Source organism: Chiloscyllium plagiosum, unplaced genomic scaffold, assembly GCF_037043375.1.
Source record: "Chiloscyllium plagiosum isolate Xiang-an unplaced genomic scaffold, Cpla_swu_hap1 HiC_scaffold_46, whole genome shotgun sequence".
Lineage (NCBI taxonomy): Eukaryota > Metazoa > Chordata > Chondrichthyes > Orectolobiformes > Hemiscylliidae > Chiloscyllium > Chiloscyllium plagiosum.
Genome location: NW_028270184.1, coordinates 9,985,862 through 10,003,209, shown reverse-complemented (window position 1 = coordinate 10,003,209; position 17,348 = coordinate 9,985,862). Strand labels below are relative to the sequence as shown.

Below are 17,348 nucleotides of genomic sequence, written 5' to 3'. Positions count from 1 at the left end.
AGACATTTCGTCCCCTGTCTAGGTGGCATCCTCAGTGCTTGGGAGCCTCCTGTGATCTGTGATCTTTCCTCTGGCATTTATAGTGGTTTGTCTCTGCCGCTTCCGGTTGTCAGCTATCCTTAGTAGCCACACACGCAGATGACAAGCAACATGAGTTCGACGGGGAGAACATTACTATTATAAACCAAACAGAGAACAGCCAGGGAATTCCTAGAGGCATGGCACTCATCCACAGATTCAATCAATAAGCACATCGACCTGGACCCAATATACCGGCCACTGCAGCGGACAGCTGGAACTGACGCCCAGAAGCGGCAAAGACAGGCCACTATAAATGCCGGAGGAAACAACACAGAAGCGCTTCACAGGAGGCTCCCAAGCACTGAGGATGTCACCTAGACAGGGGACGAAACGTCTGCAACACAAATTCCCAGCTCGGCGAACAGAACCACAACAACGAGCACCCGAGCTACAAATCTTCGCACAAACTTTGAACTCCTGTTGCTTAGGCCAAGCACCAGTGTTGATGCAGAGTTGGATTAAAACCTGCCAATACAGTAAGAGGAATGATCAAGTGCCTGGGCTGGTTTTATTTTACGGGGCTGGTGGGGCAAACGCTGGCCAGGACCCTGGAGGTGACCTCTTCTCCCAGTGAGAACCCTCCCTCGCACCTACGCACAGCCAGCTGACGGGGCAGGCTGAACCCTCTGCCCCAGGCCCTCCAGGTCCCTCACAAATATCCCGAGCAAAGCAGCTCCACGCCCTGGCCAGAATCTCACCTTCCGTCGCTGTTTCAACAGGAATAACGGGATTGATCCCGGTCGCAAAGCTCGTGAAGAAATCCTTCAGGAAGAATAAGGCATCCTGGGGAGAAAGAGAAAGAATGATAAAATGACTGCATGAGACAGGGGAGGCACAGTGGGTTAGCACTGGGTGGATTGGCCGTGCTAAATTGTCCCATAGTGCCCAGGGATGTGCAGGTTAGGGTGGATTGGCCGTGCTAAATTGTCCCATAGTGCCCAGGGATGTGCAGGTTAGGGTGGATTGGCCGTGCTAAATTGTCCCATAGTGCCCAGGGATGTGCAGGTTAGGGTGGATTGGCCGTGCTAAATTGTCCCATAGTGCCCAGGGATGTGCAGGTTAGGGTGGATTGGCCGTGCTAAATTGTCCCATAGTGTCCAGAGATGTGCAGGTTAGGGTGGATTGGCCGTGCTAAATTGTCCCATAGTGCCCAGGGATGTGCAGGTTAGGGTGGATTGGCCGTGCTAAATTGTCCCATAGTGTCCAGGGATGTGCAGGTTAGGATGGATTGGCCTTGCTAAATTGTCCCATAGTGCCCAGGGATGTGCAGGTTAGGGTGGATTGGCCGTGCTAAATTGTCCCATAGTGACCAGGGATGTGCAGGTTAGGGTGGATTGGCCGTGCTAAATTGTCCCATAGTGCCCAGGGATGTGCAGGTTAGGGTGGATTGGCCGTGCTAAATTGTCCCATAGTGTCCAGGGATGTGCAGGTTAGGGTGGATTGGCCTTGCTAGATTGTCCCATAGTGCCCAGGGATGTGCAGGTTAGGGTGGATTGGCCGTGCTAAATTGTCCCATAGTGACCAGGGATGTGCAGGTTAGGGTGGATTGGCCATGCTAAATTGTCCCATAGTGCCCAGGGATGTGCAGGTTAGGGTGGATTGACCGTGCTAAATTGTCCCATAGTGACCAGGGATGTGCAGGTTAGGGTGGATTGGCCGTGCTAAATTGTCCCATAGTGCCCAGGGATGTGCAGGTTAGGGTGGATTGGCCGTGCTAAATTGTCCCATAGTGCCCAGGGATGTGCAGGTTAGGGTGGATTGGCCATGCTAAATTGTCCCATAGTGCCCAGGGATGTGCAGGTTAGGGTGGATTGACCGTGCTAAATTGTCCCATAGTGCCCAGGGATGTGCAGGTTAGGGTGGATTGGCCGTGCTAAATTGTCCCATCGTGCCCAGGGATGTGCAGGTTAGGATGGATTGGCCGTGCTAAATTGTCCCATAGTGCCCAGGGATGTGTGGGTTAGGTGCATTAGTTCGGGATAAATGTAGAGTCGTAGGGGAATGGGTCTTGGGTGGGTTACTCTTCGGAGGGTTGGTGTGGCCTTGCAGGGCTGTAGGGCCCGTTTCCACACTTTTGTGATTCTATGAACATTCCACGACTGCAGGGCTGCGGTGGAGTAATCCGGGGGGGCCTGACCCCATGAGCCACCGAATCGCAGCCTTCTGCTGAGGTAGCACAATGGTGGGTGCAGGGATGGAGGGGTGGAGTGAAGTTGACGGGTGCGATGTGGGTGTGAGGGCGATGGAGCTCACTGGAGAATGACTGGTTGGGGGGGTTTACAGTTACAGTCCGCCGACTAACCTGGTCAATGTTGAGGCGTAACGGCATGAGGGAGACTCGGAGGCAGCATTCCGGACCACCGAGTCCGGACTCGGGGCGCAAGTGCAGGGCCTTGATTGTCAGCTGTGGAGAACAAGAGGGTTGGAGGTGATCGCTCTGACGCTGCGCAGAAGGACTCCCCGATTAACGGCGCAGGTTAAAAGCCACCATCTCCGAGGGTCAACAGACTGGGCCACGTCAACCAGCGAGGGCCCCCTGAGGCCAACACACGCCCCCCGGGTTGGGCAAGTCATCAGCTGGGGCCCACGAGAGCTGCAATAGAGCATCGTGGGAAAGGGCAGTGCCTCACTGTGATGGCCACACCTCCACGACAGCCGCACAAAATGTATGGCACGGTGGCTCAGTGGGTTAGCACTGCTGCCTCACAGCGCCAGGGATCCAGGTTCGATTCCACCCTCGGGCGGCTGTCTGCGTGGAGTTTGCACATTCTTCCCCTGCATCCGCGTGGGTTTACTCCGGGTGCTCCGCTTTCCTCCCACAGTCCGAAGACTGGGGTGGGTTGGCCGTGGGAAATGCAGGGTTACAGGGATAGGATGGGATGCTATTCTGAGGGTCCTTGCAGACTTGATAGGCCAAATGGCCTCTATCTGCTCTGTAAGGGATTCTATGAACCCATAAGATAAATCGGTGGGAAATGGAAAGACGGAATGGAGTGACTGAGAGGGAGAGAAGTGTGGGTTTTTGGAGATACGGAGAATTTGGGCTTGATTACACTTGGGCCAGAGCGAAACACATTCATCGCTGCTCCAACCACGGGAGGGGACAGGCTGAGGGGGAGCATTTCTAAGTTCAAGTTCTAACCATAGCTCAGTCGCTGACTACCTGGACCAGGTAAAAATCACAGGACATCTTTCGGAAAACAATTCCCACACACCCACCCTTTCCACTGGCACTGCAGTCAACGCTAGTGGGAATCGCAGGACAACTCTGGGAAAACAATCACTGGGATGTAAGCTGGAAGGCAACTGATGTCATGTGACTGGCTCCCAATGAGAACCTGTGTTGACAAGAGAGGGCTGCAACAGGTTAATACAGCACCGCTCTGGTCGTACAGACTCCAACCACCAGAACTTCTTTTTAAAAATGTATTCGTGGGGAGAGGGAGTCACGGGCTGGGCCTGGCATTTACTGCCTGTCCCTCACCGCTCCTTGAGAAGGCAGCGGGGCGCCGCGAGGGAGGGAGTTCAGGGATTGGCGCCAGGACTCTCCAGCAGAGCATGCTGGGAAATCTAACGGCCATCAAACCGAGTCGCTGAGGTCCGCACCATGTTGGAGTGGGCTCTCCGAGGCATCTTCTCGCTGGTGTAGAGGTAAAGGAACTTGTTGATCTGCGAGGTGGCTAAGCGATCCCGGATCTCCAGCTCCTGCACAATGAAGACCTGCCGCGAGATGGGCTGCTCCTCCAACTCTGGCTCAGTCGCACCTTTCTCAGGCACAGTGGCAGGCGCAGGGTAGGTCTCATGCTGGAAACTCACCTGAGGGGGTTGAGGAGGGTAGAACAGCAGATCAGCTCAAAGACTACAAACAGGTGCACGCTCGTCTCTTGTCCCGCACCCGAGCATCCCAGTTACTGCTGAAACCTCGTGCCCACTGCCATCACCGACTTGCTCAGATGTACGTCGAGGTGTCAGCACTGGCTGCACGACGGGACAGAACCACACTCACTTCCACCAGCTGTGGGAGATTTCACATCTACCAACGGGGCAGACAGAGACCCAGTTAAACATCTCAGAGCGGCGATCCCTCAGCACCGACCCTCCGACAGTGCGGCGCTCCCTCAGCACTGACCCTCCGATAGTGCGGCGCTCCTCAGCACTGACCCTCCGACAGTGCGGCGCTCCCTCAGCACTGGCCCTCCGACAGTGCGGCGCTGCCTCAGCACTGACCCTCCGACAGTGCGGCGCTGCCTCAGCACTGACCCTCCGACAGTGCGGCGCTGCCTCAGCAATGACCCTCCGACAGTGCGGCGCTGCCTCAGCACTGACCCTCCGACAGTGCGGCGCTGCCTCAGCACTGACCCTCCGACAGTGCGGCGCTGCCTCAGCACTGACCCTCCGACAGTGCGGCACTCCCTCAGCACTGACCCTCCGACAGTGCGGCACTCCCTCAGCACTGACCCTCCGACAGTGCGGCACTCCCTCAGCACTGACCCTCCGACAGTGCGGCACTCACTCAGCACTGACCCTCCGACAGTGCGGCACTCCCTCAGCACTGACCCTCCGACAGTGCGGCACTCCCTCAGTACTGACCCTCCGACAGTACGGCACTCCCTCAGCACTGACCCTCTGACAGTGCGGCACTCCCTCAGCACTGACCCTTTGACAGTGCGGCACTCACTCAGTACTGACCCTTTGACAGTGCGGCACTCCCTCAGCACTGACCCTCCGACAGTGCGGCGCTGCCTCAGCACTGACCCTCCGACAGCGCGGCACTCCCTCAGCACTGACCATCCGACAGTGCGGCACTCCCTCAGTACTGACCCTCCGACAGTGCGGCACTCACTCAGCACTGACCCTCCGACAGTGCGGCACTCACTCAGCACTGACCCTCCGACAGTGCGGCACTCACTCAGCACTGACCCTCCGACAGTGCGACACTCCCTCAGCACTGACCCTCTAACAGTGCGGCACTCCCTCAGTACTGACCCCCCGACAGTGCTGCACTCCCTCAGCACTGATCCTCTGACAGTGCGGCACTCCCTCAGCACTGACCCTTTGACAGTGCGGCACTCCCTCAGTACTGACCCTCTGACAGTGCTGCACTCCCTCAGTACTGACCCACCGACAGTGCTGCACTCCCTCAGTACTGACCCACTGACAGTGCTGCACTCCCTCAGTACTGACCCTCCGACAGTGCGGCACTCCCTCAGTACTGACCCTCCGACAGTGCGGCGCTCCCTCAGTACTGACCCTCCGACAGTGCGGCACTCCCTCAGCACTGACCCTCCGACAGTGCGGCACTCCCTCAGTACTGACCCTCTGACAGTGCGGCACTCCCTCAGCACTAACCCTCCGACAGTGCAGCCCTCCCTCAGTACTGACCCTCTGACAGTGCGGCACTCCCTCAGTACTGACCCTCCGACAGTGCGGCGCTCCCTCAGTACTGACCCTCCGACAGTGCGGCACTCCCTCAGCACTGACCCTCCGACAGTGCGGCACTCCCTCAGTACTGACCCTCTGACAGTGCGGCACTCCCTCAGCACTAACCCTCCGACAGTGCAGCCCTTCCTCAGCACTGACCCTCCGACAGTGCGGCACTCCCTCAGTACTGACCCTCCGACAGTGAGGCACTCCCTCAGTACTGACCACCCGACAGTGCGGCACTCCCTCAGTACTGACCCTCCGACAGTGCGGCACTCCCTCAGTACTGACCCTCCGACAGTGCGGCACTCCCTCAGTACTGACCCTCCGACAGTGCGGCACTCCCTCAGTACTGACCCTCCGACAGTGCGGCACTCCCTCAGTACTGACCCTCCGACAGTGCGGCACTCCCTCAGTACTGACCCTCTGACAGTGCGGCACTCCCTCAGCACTGACCCTCCGACAGTGCGGCACTCCCTCAGTACCGACCCTCCGACAGTGCGGCACTCCCTCAGTACTGACCCTCCGACAGTGCGGCACTCCCTCAGTACTGACCCTCCGACAGTGCGGCCCTCCCTCAGCACTGACCCTCCGACAGTGCGGCACTCCCTCAGTACTGACCCTCCGACAGTGCGGCACTCCCTCAGTACTGACCCTCCGACAGTGCGGCACTCCCTCAGTACTGACCCTCCGACAGTGCGGCACTCCCTCAGTACTGACCCTCCGACAGTGCGGCACTCCCTCAGTACTGACCCTCCGACAGTGCGGCACTCCCTCAGTACTGACCCTCCGACAGTGCGGCACTCCCTCAGTACTGACCCTCGGACAGTGCGGCACTTCCTCAGTACTGACTCTCCGACAGTGCGGCACTCCCTCAGTACTGACCCTACGACAGTGCAGCCCTCCCTCAGTACTGACCCTCCGACAGTGCGGCACTCCCTCAGTACTGACTCTCCGACAGTGCGACACTCCCTCAGTACTGACCCTACGACAGTGCAGCCCTCCCTCAGTACTGACCCTCCGACAGTGCGGCACTCCCTCAGTACTGACTCTCCGACAGTGCGGCACTCCCTCAGCACTCAACCTCCGACAGTGCGGCACTCCCTCAGCACTGACTGTTCTGCACTGGACCGTTCTTCTGGGTTATGGGCTGATGTCCTGAGCTTTGAGCAGACACCAGTGACCCACTTGTGTAAAGTGCAATGGACGGTCAGAGGGTTGGCGTCACACTGGCAGTCTCCCTTCTCTCCCGCCCTCGCCAGTGTCCAGTCGAGGCCAGAGGGTGACCAGTGGTCAGTGAGTAACGAGGGGCTGATTGTGCAGAGGGTCGAGTGGAGAATGCAGGCGGGCAGTGCTGGCACAATGCCCATACCCCCCTCCCAAGCCTCTCCCCTGGCTGAGCCGGCCTACCTTGGTGAGCTGGATCTCCATCAGGATCTCGTGGTTGCGGCCGGAGCCACCCTGTGTCCTCCACGTGTTCTGTGGACGGTTGGGGAAGGCTGAGCGGGACGGTGAACCTCTGGCACTGACAGCCACCGGTCTCATCCTGCAACAATACGCCAAGGTTATGGCATACACACCGGCACGTCACACCCGCCTCATGTACCGGAACTCTGCAAAGGGGCTGAATGGCCTCCTCCTGATCCTGTACAGGAACACTACAAAGGGGCAGAATGGCCTCCTCCTGATCCTGTACAGTAACACTACAAAGGGGCAGAATGGCCTCCTCCTGATCCTGTACAGTAACACTACAAAGGGGCAGAATGGCCTCCTCCTGATCCTGTACAGTAACACTACAAAGGGGCAGAATGGCCTCCTCCTGATCCTGTACAGTAACACTACAAAGGGGCTGAATGGCCTCCTCCTGATCCTGTACAGTAACACTACAAAGGGGCAGAATGGCTTCCTCCTGATCCTGTACAGTAACACTACAAAGGGGCTGAATGGCCTCCTCCTGATCCTGTACAGTAACACTACAAAGGGGCTGAATGGCCTCCTCCTGATCCTGTACAGTAACACTACAAAGGGGCTGAATGGCCTCCTCCTGATCCTGTACAGTAACACTACAAAGGGGCTGAATGGCCTCCTCCTGATCCTGTACAGTAACACTACAAAGGGGCAGAATGGCCTCCTCCTGATCCTGTACAGTAACACTACAAAGGGGCAGAATGGCCTCTTCCTGATCCTGTACAGGAGTGTGGCAACGGGCTGAGAGTGTTTGTGAACCTGTGGGTCACACCCATCAATCTGCCGGAACGTGGGGTCAGGAGACCAAGGCCAGAGGGAACTGGGCGGTGGCCATTCAGCCCCTGAAGCCTATCCCGCCATTCATTACGGTTAAAGCTGACCCCTCCTGTAGTTGCTGCTGCCGGGCGGCCTGTCCCCACATTCCTGTGCCTTGCCCTGACTAAGCTGGGTCAGTGAGGGACCATCTGCAGCACACAGGCTGTACCCTGGAACCATACCCCACCGGGAACCGCTGCCTCGCAAGCTTTCGTGGTGGGAGGCCACTGGAAGCTGGGCACCGATCTAACCGCTCCTCCCCCACACCCCTCCACCCGCCCCCCCGTCGGCCCGACTGAACCTGCCTCGGAGAATGCCCGTGCCCAGAGGATGGGCGGAGGGGGCCGAAGTCCTTCCCCCCGTACAGGTGCCAGACGACGGAGATCTCTCGCAGCATGAGGCGGGTGTCGGGCACGGGGAACCTGGCCGGGGCCTTCAGCAGGTCGGTGCTCCCGATGGGCCGGGCAAAGTAGCCGTCCCGGATGGTGATGCAGTCGCCCGTCAGCTTGGAGACCACCGGCTCACCGTCTTTGGGCTGTGGAGGAGCGGGGGGGGGGGGGAAGAGGGAGAGAGGGAAGAAACGTGAGCGGACCGTCTCTGGAGCCCGCGAGAACTGGACCAGCCAGCCCAAGTCCGTCCAAAACTTAACTCCCAAGTCTGCGGCGCATGGGAAGTGGGGGACACACCCTTCACACAACAGAACAGCCATCAATCTCTCTCAGGACTTCTGTTCATCACTGCCACTCGTCTCTCTCTCTGTCTCTCAGGACAGAGCAGCCTGAACGTCCAAGCAAGACTGTCCCAACTTCCCCTTCATCTTGAGCTCTCTCCGCGCACGAGGCATGTCTACGACACAGTCGAGCTCGGAAGGCTGCCCAGTCTTTGCTCACGCGGCGCTAACTTACCGGGATTCCCATGCCCGGGGCATCCAATATGCAAAAGTCATCATTGTCGGTGGAGTCGCTCCCTGCCTCACTCCCCTCGCAGGGGTACACGTCCATCCTGTCCGGGCACGACGGGCCCTGGGATGGAGGCCTCTCCTGATTATTCTCGCCAGGGAAGAGGTAGACGGACACAGGAGAGTCCTGCCGGAGCAGCGGCATTCCTGCTGAGCAAAAGAGCTCGGAGTTAGCAGACAGCAGAGAGGCAGGCAGCGTAGCAAGGCAGGAAGGTGCTCTGCTGGCCCTCTGACAGGGGTAACGCCAGAACAACTGGCTCACGCACGCACGCACACACACACACCAGCGCACTCCCGCACAAACCCACACACACACCAGCGCACTCCCGCACAAACCCACACACACACCAGCGCACTCCCGCACAAACCCACACACACCAGCGCACTCCCGCACAAACCCACACACACCAGCGCACTCCCGCACAAACCTACACGCACACCAGCGCACTCCCGCACAAACCCACACACACACCAGCGCACTCCCGCACAAACCCACACACACACCAGCGCACTCCCGCACAAACCTACACGCACACCAGCGCACTCCCGCACAAACCCACACACACACCAGCGCACTCCCGCACAAACCCACACACACACCAGCGCACTCCCGCACAAACCTACACGCACACCAGCGCACTCCCGCACAAACCTACACGCACACCAGCGCACTCCCGCACAAACCCACACACACACGCGCACTCCCGCACAAACCCACACACACACCAGCGCACTCCCGCACAAACCCACACACACACCAGCGCACTCCCGCACAAACCCACACACACCAGCGCACTCCCGCACAAACCCACACACACACCAGCGCACTCCCACACAAACCCACACACACACCAGCGCACTCCCGCACAAACCCACACACACACACCAGCGCACTCCCGCACAAACCCACACACACACCAGCGCACTCCCGCACAAACCCACACACACACCAGCGCACTCCCGCACAAACCCACACACACCAACGCACTCCCGCACAAACCCACACACACCAGCGCACTCCCGCACAAACCCACACACACACCAGCGCACTCCCACACAAACCCACACACACACACCAGGCAACTCATGCACAAATCTACTCCAACACACACACACACACACCAGCGCACTCCTGCACAAACCTACACACACACCAGGCAACGCATGCACAAACCCACACACACACACCAGGCAACTCATGCACAAACCTACTCCAACGCGCACGCACACCAGCGCACTCCCGCACAAACCTACACACACACCAGCGTACGTCCGCACAAACCGACTCCAATACACACACCAGCACACTCCCACACAAACCCACAGGCACACCAGCGCACACCCGCACAAACCGACTCCCAATACACATATTAGCGCATTCCCGCACAAACCCACACACACACCTCACTCCCACACAAACCTACTCCAACACACACACCAGCATAATCCCGCAAACCCACACACACACGCGCATTCCCACACAAACCCACGCACACCTGCTTATTCCCATACAAACCTATACACACCAGCGCATTTCCACACAAACCTACACACACACACAAGCGCACTCCCGCACAAACCCACACACACACACATACCCGCACAAACCTGCGCATTTCCACACCAACCTACATACACACCAGCGCATTCCCACACAAACCTACACACACACACCAGCGCACTCCCGCACAAACCCACACACACACACCCGCACATTTCCACACCAACCTACACACACACCAGCGCATTCCCACACAAACCTACACACACACCAGCGCACTCCCGCACAAACCCACACACACACCTGCGCATTCCCACACAAACCTACACACACACACTAGCGCATTCCCGCACAAACCCACACACACACACTAGCGCATTCCCGCACAAACCCACACACACCAGCGCATTCCCGCACAAACCTACACACACACCAGCGCACTCCCGCACAAACCTACACACACCAGCGCATTCCCGCACAAACCTACACACACACCAGCGCATTCCCGCACAAACCTACACACACACCAGCGCATTCCCGCACAAATCTACACACACACCAGCGCATTCCCGCACAAACCCACACACACACCAGCGCATTCCCGCACAAACCTACACACACACCAGCGCAAACCTACACACACACCAGCGCACTCCCGCACAAACCGACACTCACACACACGTAGAGTCATAGAGATGTACTGCACGGAAACAGACCCTTCGGTCCAACCCGTCCATGCCGACCAGATATCCCAACCCAATCTAGTCCCACCTGCCAGCACCCGGCCCATATCCTTCCAAACCCTTCCTATTTATATACCCATCCAGATGCCTTTTAAATGTTGCAATTGTACCAGCCTCCACCACTTCCTTTGGCAGCTCATTCTATACACATACCACCCACTGTGTGAAAAAGTTGCCCCTTAGGTCTCTTGTATACCTTTCCCCTCTCATCCTAAACCTATGCCCCTCTAGTTCTGGACTCCCCCACCCCAGGGAAAAGACTTTGTCTATTTACCCTATCCATGCCCCTCATGATTTTATAAACCTCTATAAGGTCACCCCTCAGCCTCCGAAGCTCCAGGGAAAACAGCCCCAGCCTGTTCAGCCTCTCCCTATACTCAAATCCTCTAACCCTGGCAACATCCTTGTAAATCCTTTTGAACCCTTTCAAGTTTCACAACATCTTTCTGATAGGAAGAAGACCAGAATTGCACACAATATTCCAACAGTGGCCTAACCAATGTCCTGTACAGCCGCAACATGACCTCCCAACCCCTGTACTCAATACTCTGACCAATAAAGGAAAGCAGATCAAACACCTTCTTCACTATACTATCCACCTGCGACTCCACTTTCAAGGAGCTACGAACCTGCGCTCCAAGGTCTCTTTGTTCAGCAACATTCCCTAGGACCTTACCATTAAGTGTATAAGTCCTGCTAAGATTTGCTTTCCCAAAATGCAGCACCTCGCATTTATCTGAATTCAACTCCATCTGCCACTTCTCAGCCCATTGGCCCATCTGGTCCAGATCCTGTTGTAATCTGCGGTAACCCTCTTCGCTGTCCACTACACCTCCAATTTTGGTGTCATCTGCAAACTTACTAACTGTACCTCTTATGCTCGCATCCAAATCATTTATGTAAATGACAAAAAGTAGAGGACTCAGCACCGATCCTTGTGGCACTCCACTGGTCACAGGCCTCCAGTCTGAAAAACAACCCTCCTACACCACCCTCTGTCTTCTACCTTTGAGCCAGTTCTGTATTCAAATTGCGAATTCTTGCTGTATTCCATGAGATCTAACCTTGCTAATCATGTTTCATGGGGAACCTGTCGTACGCCTTACTGAAGTCCATATAGATCACATCTACTGCTCTGCCCTCATCAATCTTCTTTGTTACTTCTTCAAAAAACTCAATCAAGTTTGTGAGACATGATTTCCCACGCACAAAGCCATGTTGACCACCCACAAACACCAGCGCACACCCAAACAAACTGACTCACTCCCGCACAAACCGACTCACTCGCGCACATACCAGCGCACACCCGCACAAACTGACTCTCACTCGCACATACCAGCGCACACCCGCACAAACCGACTCACTCCCACATAAACTGACTCACTCACACACCCACACAAACCGACTCACTCGCGCACACACAAGCGCACTCCCGCACAAACCGACTCACTCACGCACACCTGCACAAACCGACTCACTCGCACACACATACCAGCGCACTCCCGCGCAAACCGACTCACACTCGCACACACCAGCGCACACCCGCACAAACCGACTCTCTCCCGCACAAACCGACTCACACTCACACTCACCAGCGCACTCCCACACAAACCGACTCACTCTCACACCCACCAGCGCACTCCCGCACAAACCGACTCATTCCCACACACCAGCGCACTCGCGCACACCCACACAAACCGACTCACTCTCACACACACACCAACGCACTCCTGCACAAACCGACTCACTCACACACCCACCAGCGCACTCCCACACAAACCAACTCACATACACCCCACACATCCACACACACACATCCACCCACACACCCATGCGCGCACACACATCCACCCACACACCCATGCGCGCACACACATCCACCCACACGCACACACATCCACCCATGCGCACACACATCCACCCACACACACACATCCACCCAAACACCCGTGTGCACACAAATCCACCCACACACCCGCGCACACACATCAACCCACACATCCACCCACACACCCGCGCCCACACACATCCACCCACACACACACATCCACCCACACCCGCGTGCACACACATCCACCCACACACCCGCGCACACACATCCACCCACACACACACATCCACCCACACGCCCGCGCACACACACATCCACCCACACACACCCGCCCACACCCGCGTGCACACACATCCACCCACACCCGCGCACACACATCCACCCACACACAGACATCCACCCACACCCACGCACACACACATCCACCCACACACACACATCCACCCACACCCGCGTGCACACACATCCACCCACACACCCGCCGCGCACATCTACCCACACACACATCCACCCACACACCCGCGCACACAAATCCACCCACACACACATCCACCCACACACCCACATCCACCCACACACTCGCGCACACACATCCACCCACACACACTCATCCACCCAAACACCCATGTGCACACACATCCACCCACATACCCGCGCACACACATCCACGCACATACCCACCCACCCATACACATCCACCTGCGCACACACACATGCATCCACCCACACACCCGTGCGCACACGTCCACCCAAACACTCGTGCGCACACACATCCACCCATACATACACCCACCCACACACCCGCGCCCACACATCCACCCACACATACGCAGATCCACCCATACACCCGTGCGCGCACACATCCACCCACACACCCGCACACACACACATCCACCCACACACCCGCACACACACACATCCACCCACACACCCGCACACACACATCCACCCACCCACACACATAGAGATACTGGCTCGCTCGGACATACCTTTCCCCCTCCCTGAGCACACCGGCCCTCCCTCCTGTTCTCAGTGATCTCTCGCTCACCTGCTCCATCCGAGTCTCGGCGGTTCCGCTCTGTGTCAATGAGAGCATCAGTCAGATCACCCTGGTTAATTTCGGCTGTCTCTGCCGGGAGGCGCGGTGGCAGTGCGGTAGCAGGCTCCGGGAGCTGGTGAAGAGCCAGGAGAAGTTGTGGTTGAGTTTAGAACAGTCTGAGGAGTCTTTCTCTCTCTCGGAAACCATGGGGAATGATAGACGCTTTATAGAGACCCCGGGCATGGGATGTGGGGAGACATCGCGGGCACAGTGAGGACCCACTGCACTACAAGGCGGGCTGGGAGGGGTCAACTTATAACTGGTGGGGGTGGGAGGAGACGGGACTGGCAAACAGGGCAAGGGGGGGGCAAAGACAGAGAGCGACTAAAGGTGCAAACACGGACTGAAACAGGGCGAGCAGCAAAGAATGTGCAGGGGGTGCCAGTGGCCCCAACCTCATGGTGATGAATGTTGTGACCCGCAGCACATCCAAAATCAAACCACCCAGCCGAGCATGAAGAGATGTTAGTGACAGCAGCACAGCGGCTCCCGGGGTCACAGCTGGCAACCAAACAAGGCTGGGCTCAATACTGCAAGCAAATCCGACAGTGCGGCACTCCCTCAGTACTGACCCTCTGACAGTGCGGCGCTCCCTCAGTACTGACCCTCCGACAGTGCGGCGCTCCCTCAGTACTGACCCTCTGACAGTGCGGCGCTCCCTCAGTACTGACCCTCTGACAGTGCGGCACTCCCTCAGCACTGACCCTCCGACAGTGCGGCGGTCCCTCAGTACTGACCCTCCGACAGTGCGGCGCTCCCTCAGTACTGACCCTCTGACAGTGCGGCACTCCCTCAGTACTGACCCTCTGACAGTGCGGCACTCCCTCAGTACTGACCCTCCGACAGTGCGGCACTCCCTCAGTACTGACCCTCTGACAGTGCGGCACTCCCTCAGCACCGACCCTCCGACAGTGCGGCGCTCCCTCAGCACTGACCCTCCGACAGTGCGGCGCTCCCTCAGCACTGACCCTCCGACAGTGCGGCGCTCCCTCAGCACTGACCCTCCGACAGTGCGGCGCTCCCTCAGCACTGACCCTCCGACAGTGCGGCGCTCCCTCAGCACTGACCCTCCGACAGTGCGGCGCTCCCTCAGCACTGACCCTCCCACAGTGCGGCACTCCCTCAGCACTGACCCTCCCACAGTGCGGCACTCCCTCAGCACTGGCCCTCCGACAGTGCGGCGCTCCCTCAGCACTGGCCCTCCGACAGTGCGGCGCTTCCTCAGCACTGGCCCTCCCACAGTGCGGCACTCCCTCAGCACTGACCCTCCGACAGTGCGGCGCCCCCTCAGCACTGACCCTCCGACAGTGCGGCGCCCCCTCAGCACTGACCCTCTGACAGTGCGGCAATCCCTCAGTACTGACCCTCCGACAGTGCGGCGCTCCTCAGCACTTACCCTCTATCTCTATTTTCTTTTGCTCTTGTGCTCTCTCTGTCCATCTCTTGCTTCATGTCCTCCTCCACTCCCACCACCCACTCATTCATTGCCCCCTCTCCTGTCTCCCCACCTTCCCCATCACTCTTCCTTCACTCATTCCTCGCTTTCCCTCTTTGCCCCACTCTTCACCCCCTCCATCTCAAACATGGGTTCTGGGTAATCCAAGATGGAGGACAGGATAAGTTTGTGTCGGTAAGAGCTGCCCTGTTTTTGAGGTATTTGCGTTGTTGGAGCTGCTTTCTTTGAATTCTTTGAGTGATGCTGGAAAAGCATAGCAGGACTGGCAGAGCCCTCCCATTCCTGATGAAGGGCTTTTGCCCGAAACGTCAATTTTCCTGCTCCTCGGATGTTGCCTGACCTGCTGTGCTTCTCCAGCACCACTCTGATCCTCAGCAGCTGGAGTCCTCACTTTCGCCAGACTGTTAAGGTGCAACAATGGTCTTTGGTGGCGTGATGTGCTCTTCCTGTCAGATGTGGGACATTAGGGAGAGTTTCCAGGTTACCGATGATTAATGTCTGCAGGAAGTGTTTTTGGTTGCGAATCATGTTGGGTCGCATGGATCAGTCGGCAGTTGGAGGCAATAATGCATTTACAGGAACTAGGGGGCGTGATGGATGGCAGTTGCCGGAAGGTAGAAAAACCGCAGATAGAGTCAAGTCGATGGGTTAACTCCAGGAAAGGGAGGAGGAAAAAGCAGGAGTCTCGTGTTGCTATGCCCATTAGAAACAAGGATGCTGTTTTGGAAAACGTAAGGGGTGATGGCCTCTCAGGGGAATGTTACATAAACAGCCAGGTTTCTGGTAGGAAGACTGACTCTGATGCAACAAGGGGCACGTTGGGTTCCGAAGCGATCGATTGTGATAGGGGACTGTCGGGTCAGAGGCAGAGACAGACGTGTGTGCTGCAGACAATGAGCCATCAGAATAGCGTGTTGCCTCCCTGGTGCCAGGATCAAGGATGTCTCAGAGAGGGTGCAGAATATTCTCTAAGGGGGGGGGGGGGGGGGGGTGAACCAGCAGGAGGTTGCTGTACACACTGGAACTAACAGCAAAGGAAGGGAAAAGGATGCGATTCTGAAGAGAGAACTGAGGAAGTTAGGCAGGAATTAAAATAGTTTAGTAACATCTGGATTACTCCCAGTGCCATGAGCTAGTGAGGGGAAAGTGTGGCTGAGGAGCTGATGCAGGAGAGAAGGGTTCACATTTTTTGGATCATTGGAATCTCTTCTGGGGTAGAAGTGACCTGTACAACGACTGATTGCACCTAAATTGGAAGGGGACTAATATACTGGCAGGATCTAAATTAGTGGGGAGAGGGGGTGGGGTGGTTGGTGTTGGGGGGGTTTTGTTGGAAGGAGGGGGGCGGAATGAGGATGGGGATGGGGATGGTGGGGTGGGTCCCAAGGAGATAGTGAGAAAACAGGTCAGTTTTGAGACTGGCGCAGTTGGGAAAAGGAGCGAGTCAAATAGTCAGGAACAAAACAGAGAATGAGCTGGGACTGATAAACTAAACTGCATTTACTTCAGTGCAAGGGGCCTAACAGGGAAGGCAGATGAACTCATCGCATGGTTAGGAACATACGACTGAGATATCATAGCAATTACAGACACGTGGCTCAGGGATGGACAGGACAGGCAGCTTAATGTTCCAGGGGATACCGATGCTAGAGGAGGGGTAGAAAGGGGGGGGGGGTAAGAGAGGAAGGGGAGTGGTGTTTTTGACTAGGGATAACATTACAACTATACTGAGGGCAGATATTCCTGGGAATGTGTCCAGGCAAGTTATTTGGGTGGAACTGAGAAAGAAGAAAGGGATGGTCACCTTGTTGGGATTGTATAATCGACACCCCCCCCAGTAGTCCGCAGGAAATTGAAAAACAAATTTCTAAGGAAATCTCAATTATCTGTAAGAATAATAGGGCGGTAATGGCGAGTTTTGAGAAGATTTGTAACTCAGGTTGAGGTTCTGGATGTAGGTTTGCTCGCTGACTGG

At 57.0% G+C, this 17,348-nt stretch overlaps 1 protein-coding gene across 1 annotated transcript in view; it reads right to left on the bottom strand.

Moving 5' to 3' along the window:
• The window catches only part of atg2a (autophagy related 2A), a 210,814-nt gene that overhangs the window by 52,984 nt on the left and 140,482 nt on the right, over window positions 1–17,348 (bottom strand). The window contains exons 29-35 of the mRNA XM_087983599.1: window positions 13,867–13,990; window positions 8,691–8,890; window positions 8,091–8,320; window positions 6,913–7,048; window positions 3,688–3,897; window positions 2,384–2,485; window positions 780–864 (exon numbers count right to left, since the gene is read on the bottom strand). Coding sequence (XP_087839725.1) covers window positions 780–864; window positions 2,384–2,485; window positions 3,688–3,897; window positions 6,913–7,048; window positions 8,091–8,320; window positions 8,691–8,890; window positions 13,867–13,990 — 1,087 coding nt within the window. The remainder of the gene's footprint in view (window positions 1–779; window positions 865–2,383; window positions 2,486–3,687; window positions 3,898–6,912; window positions 7,049–8,090; window positions 8,321–8,690; window positions 8,891–13,866; window positions 13,991–17,348) is intronic.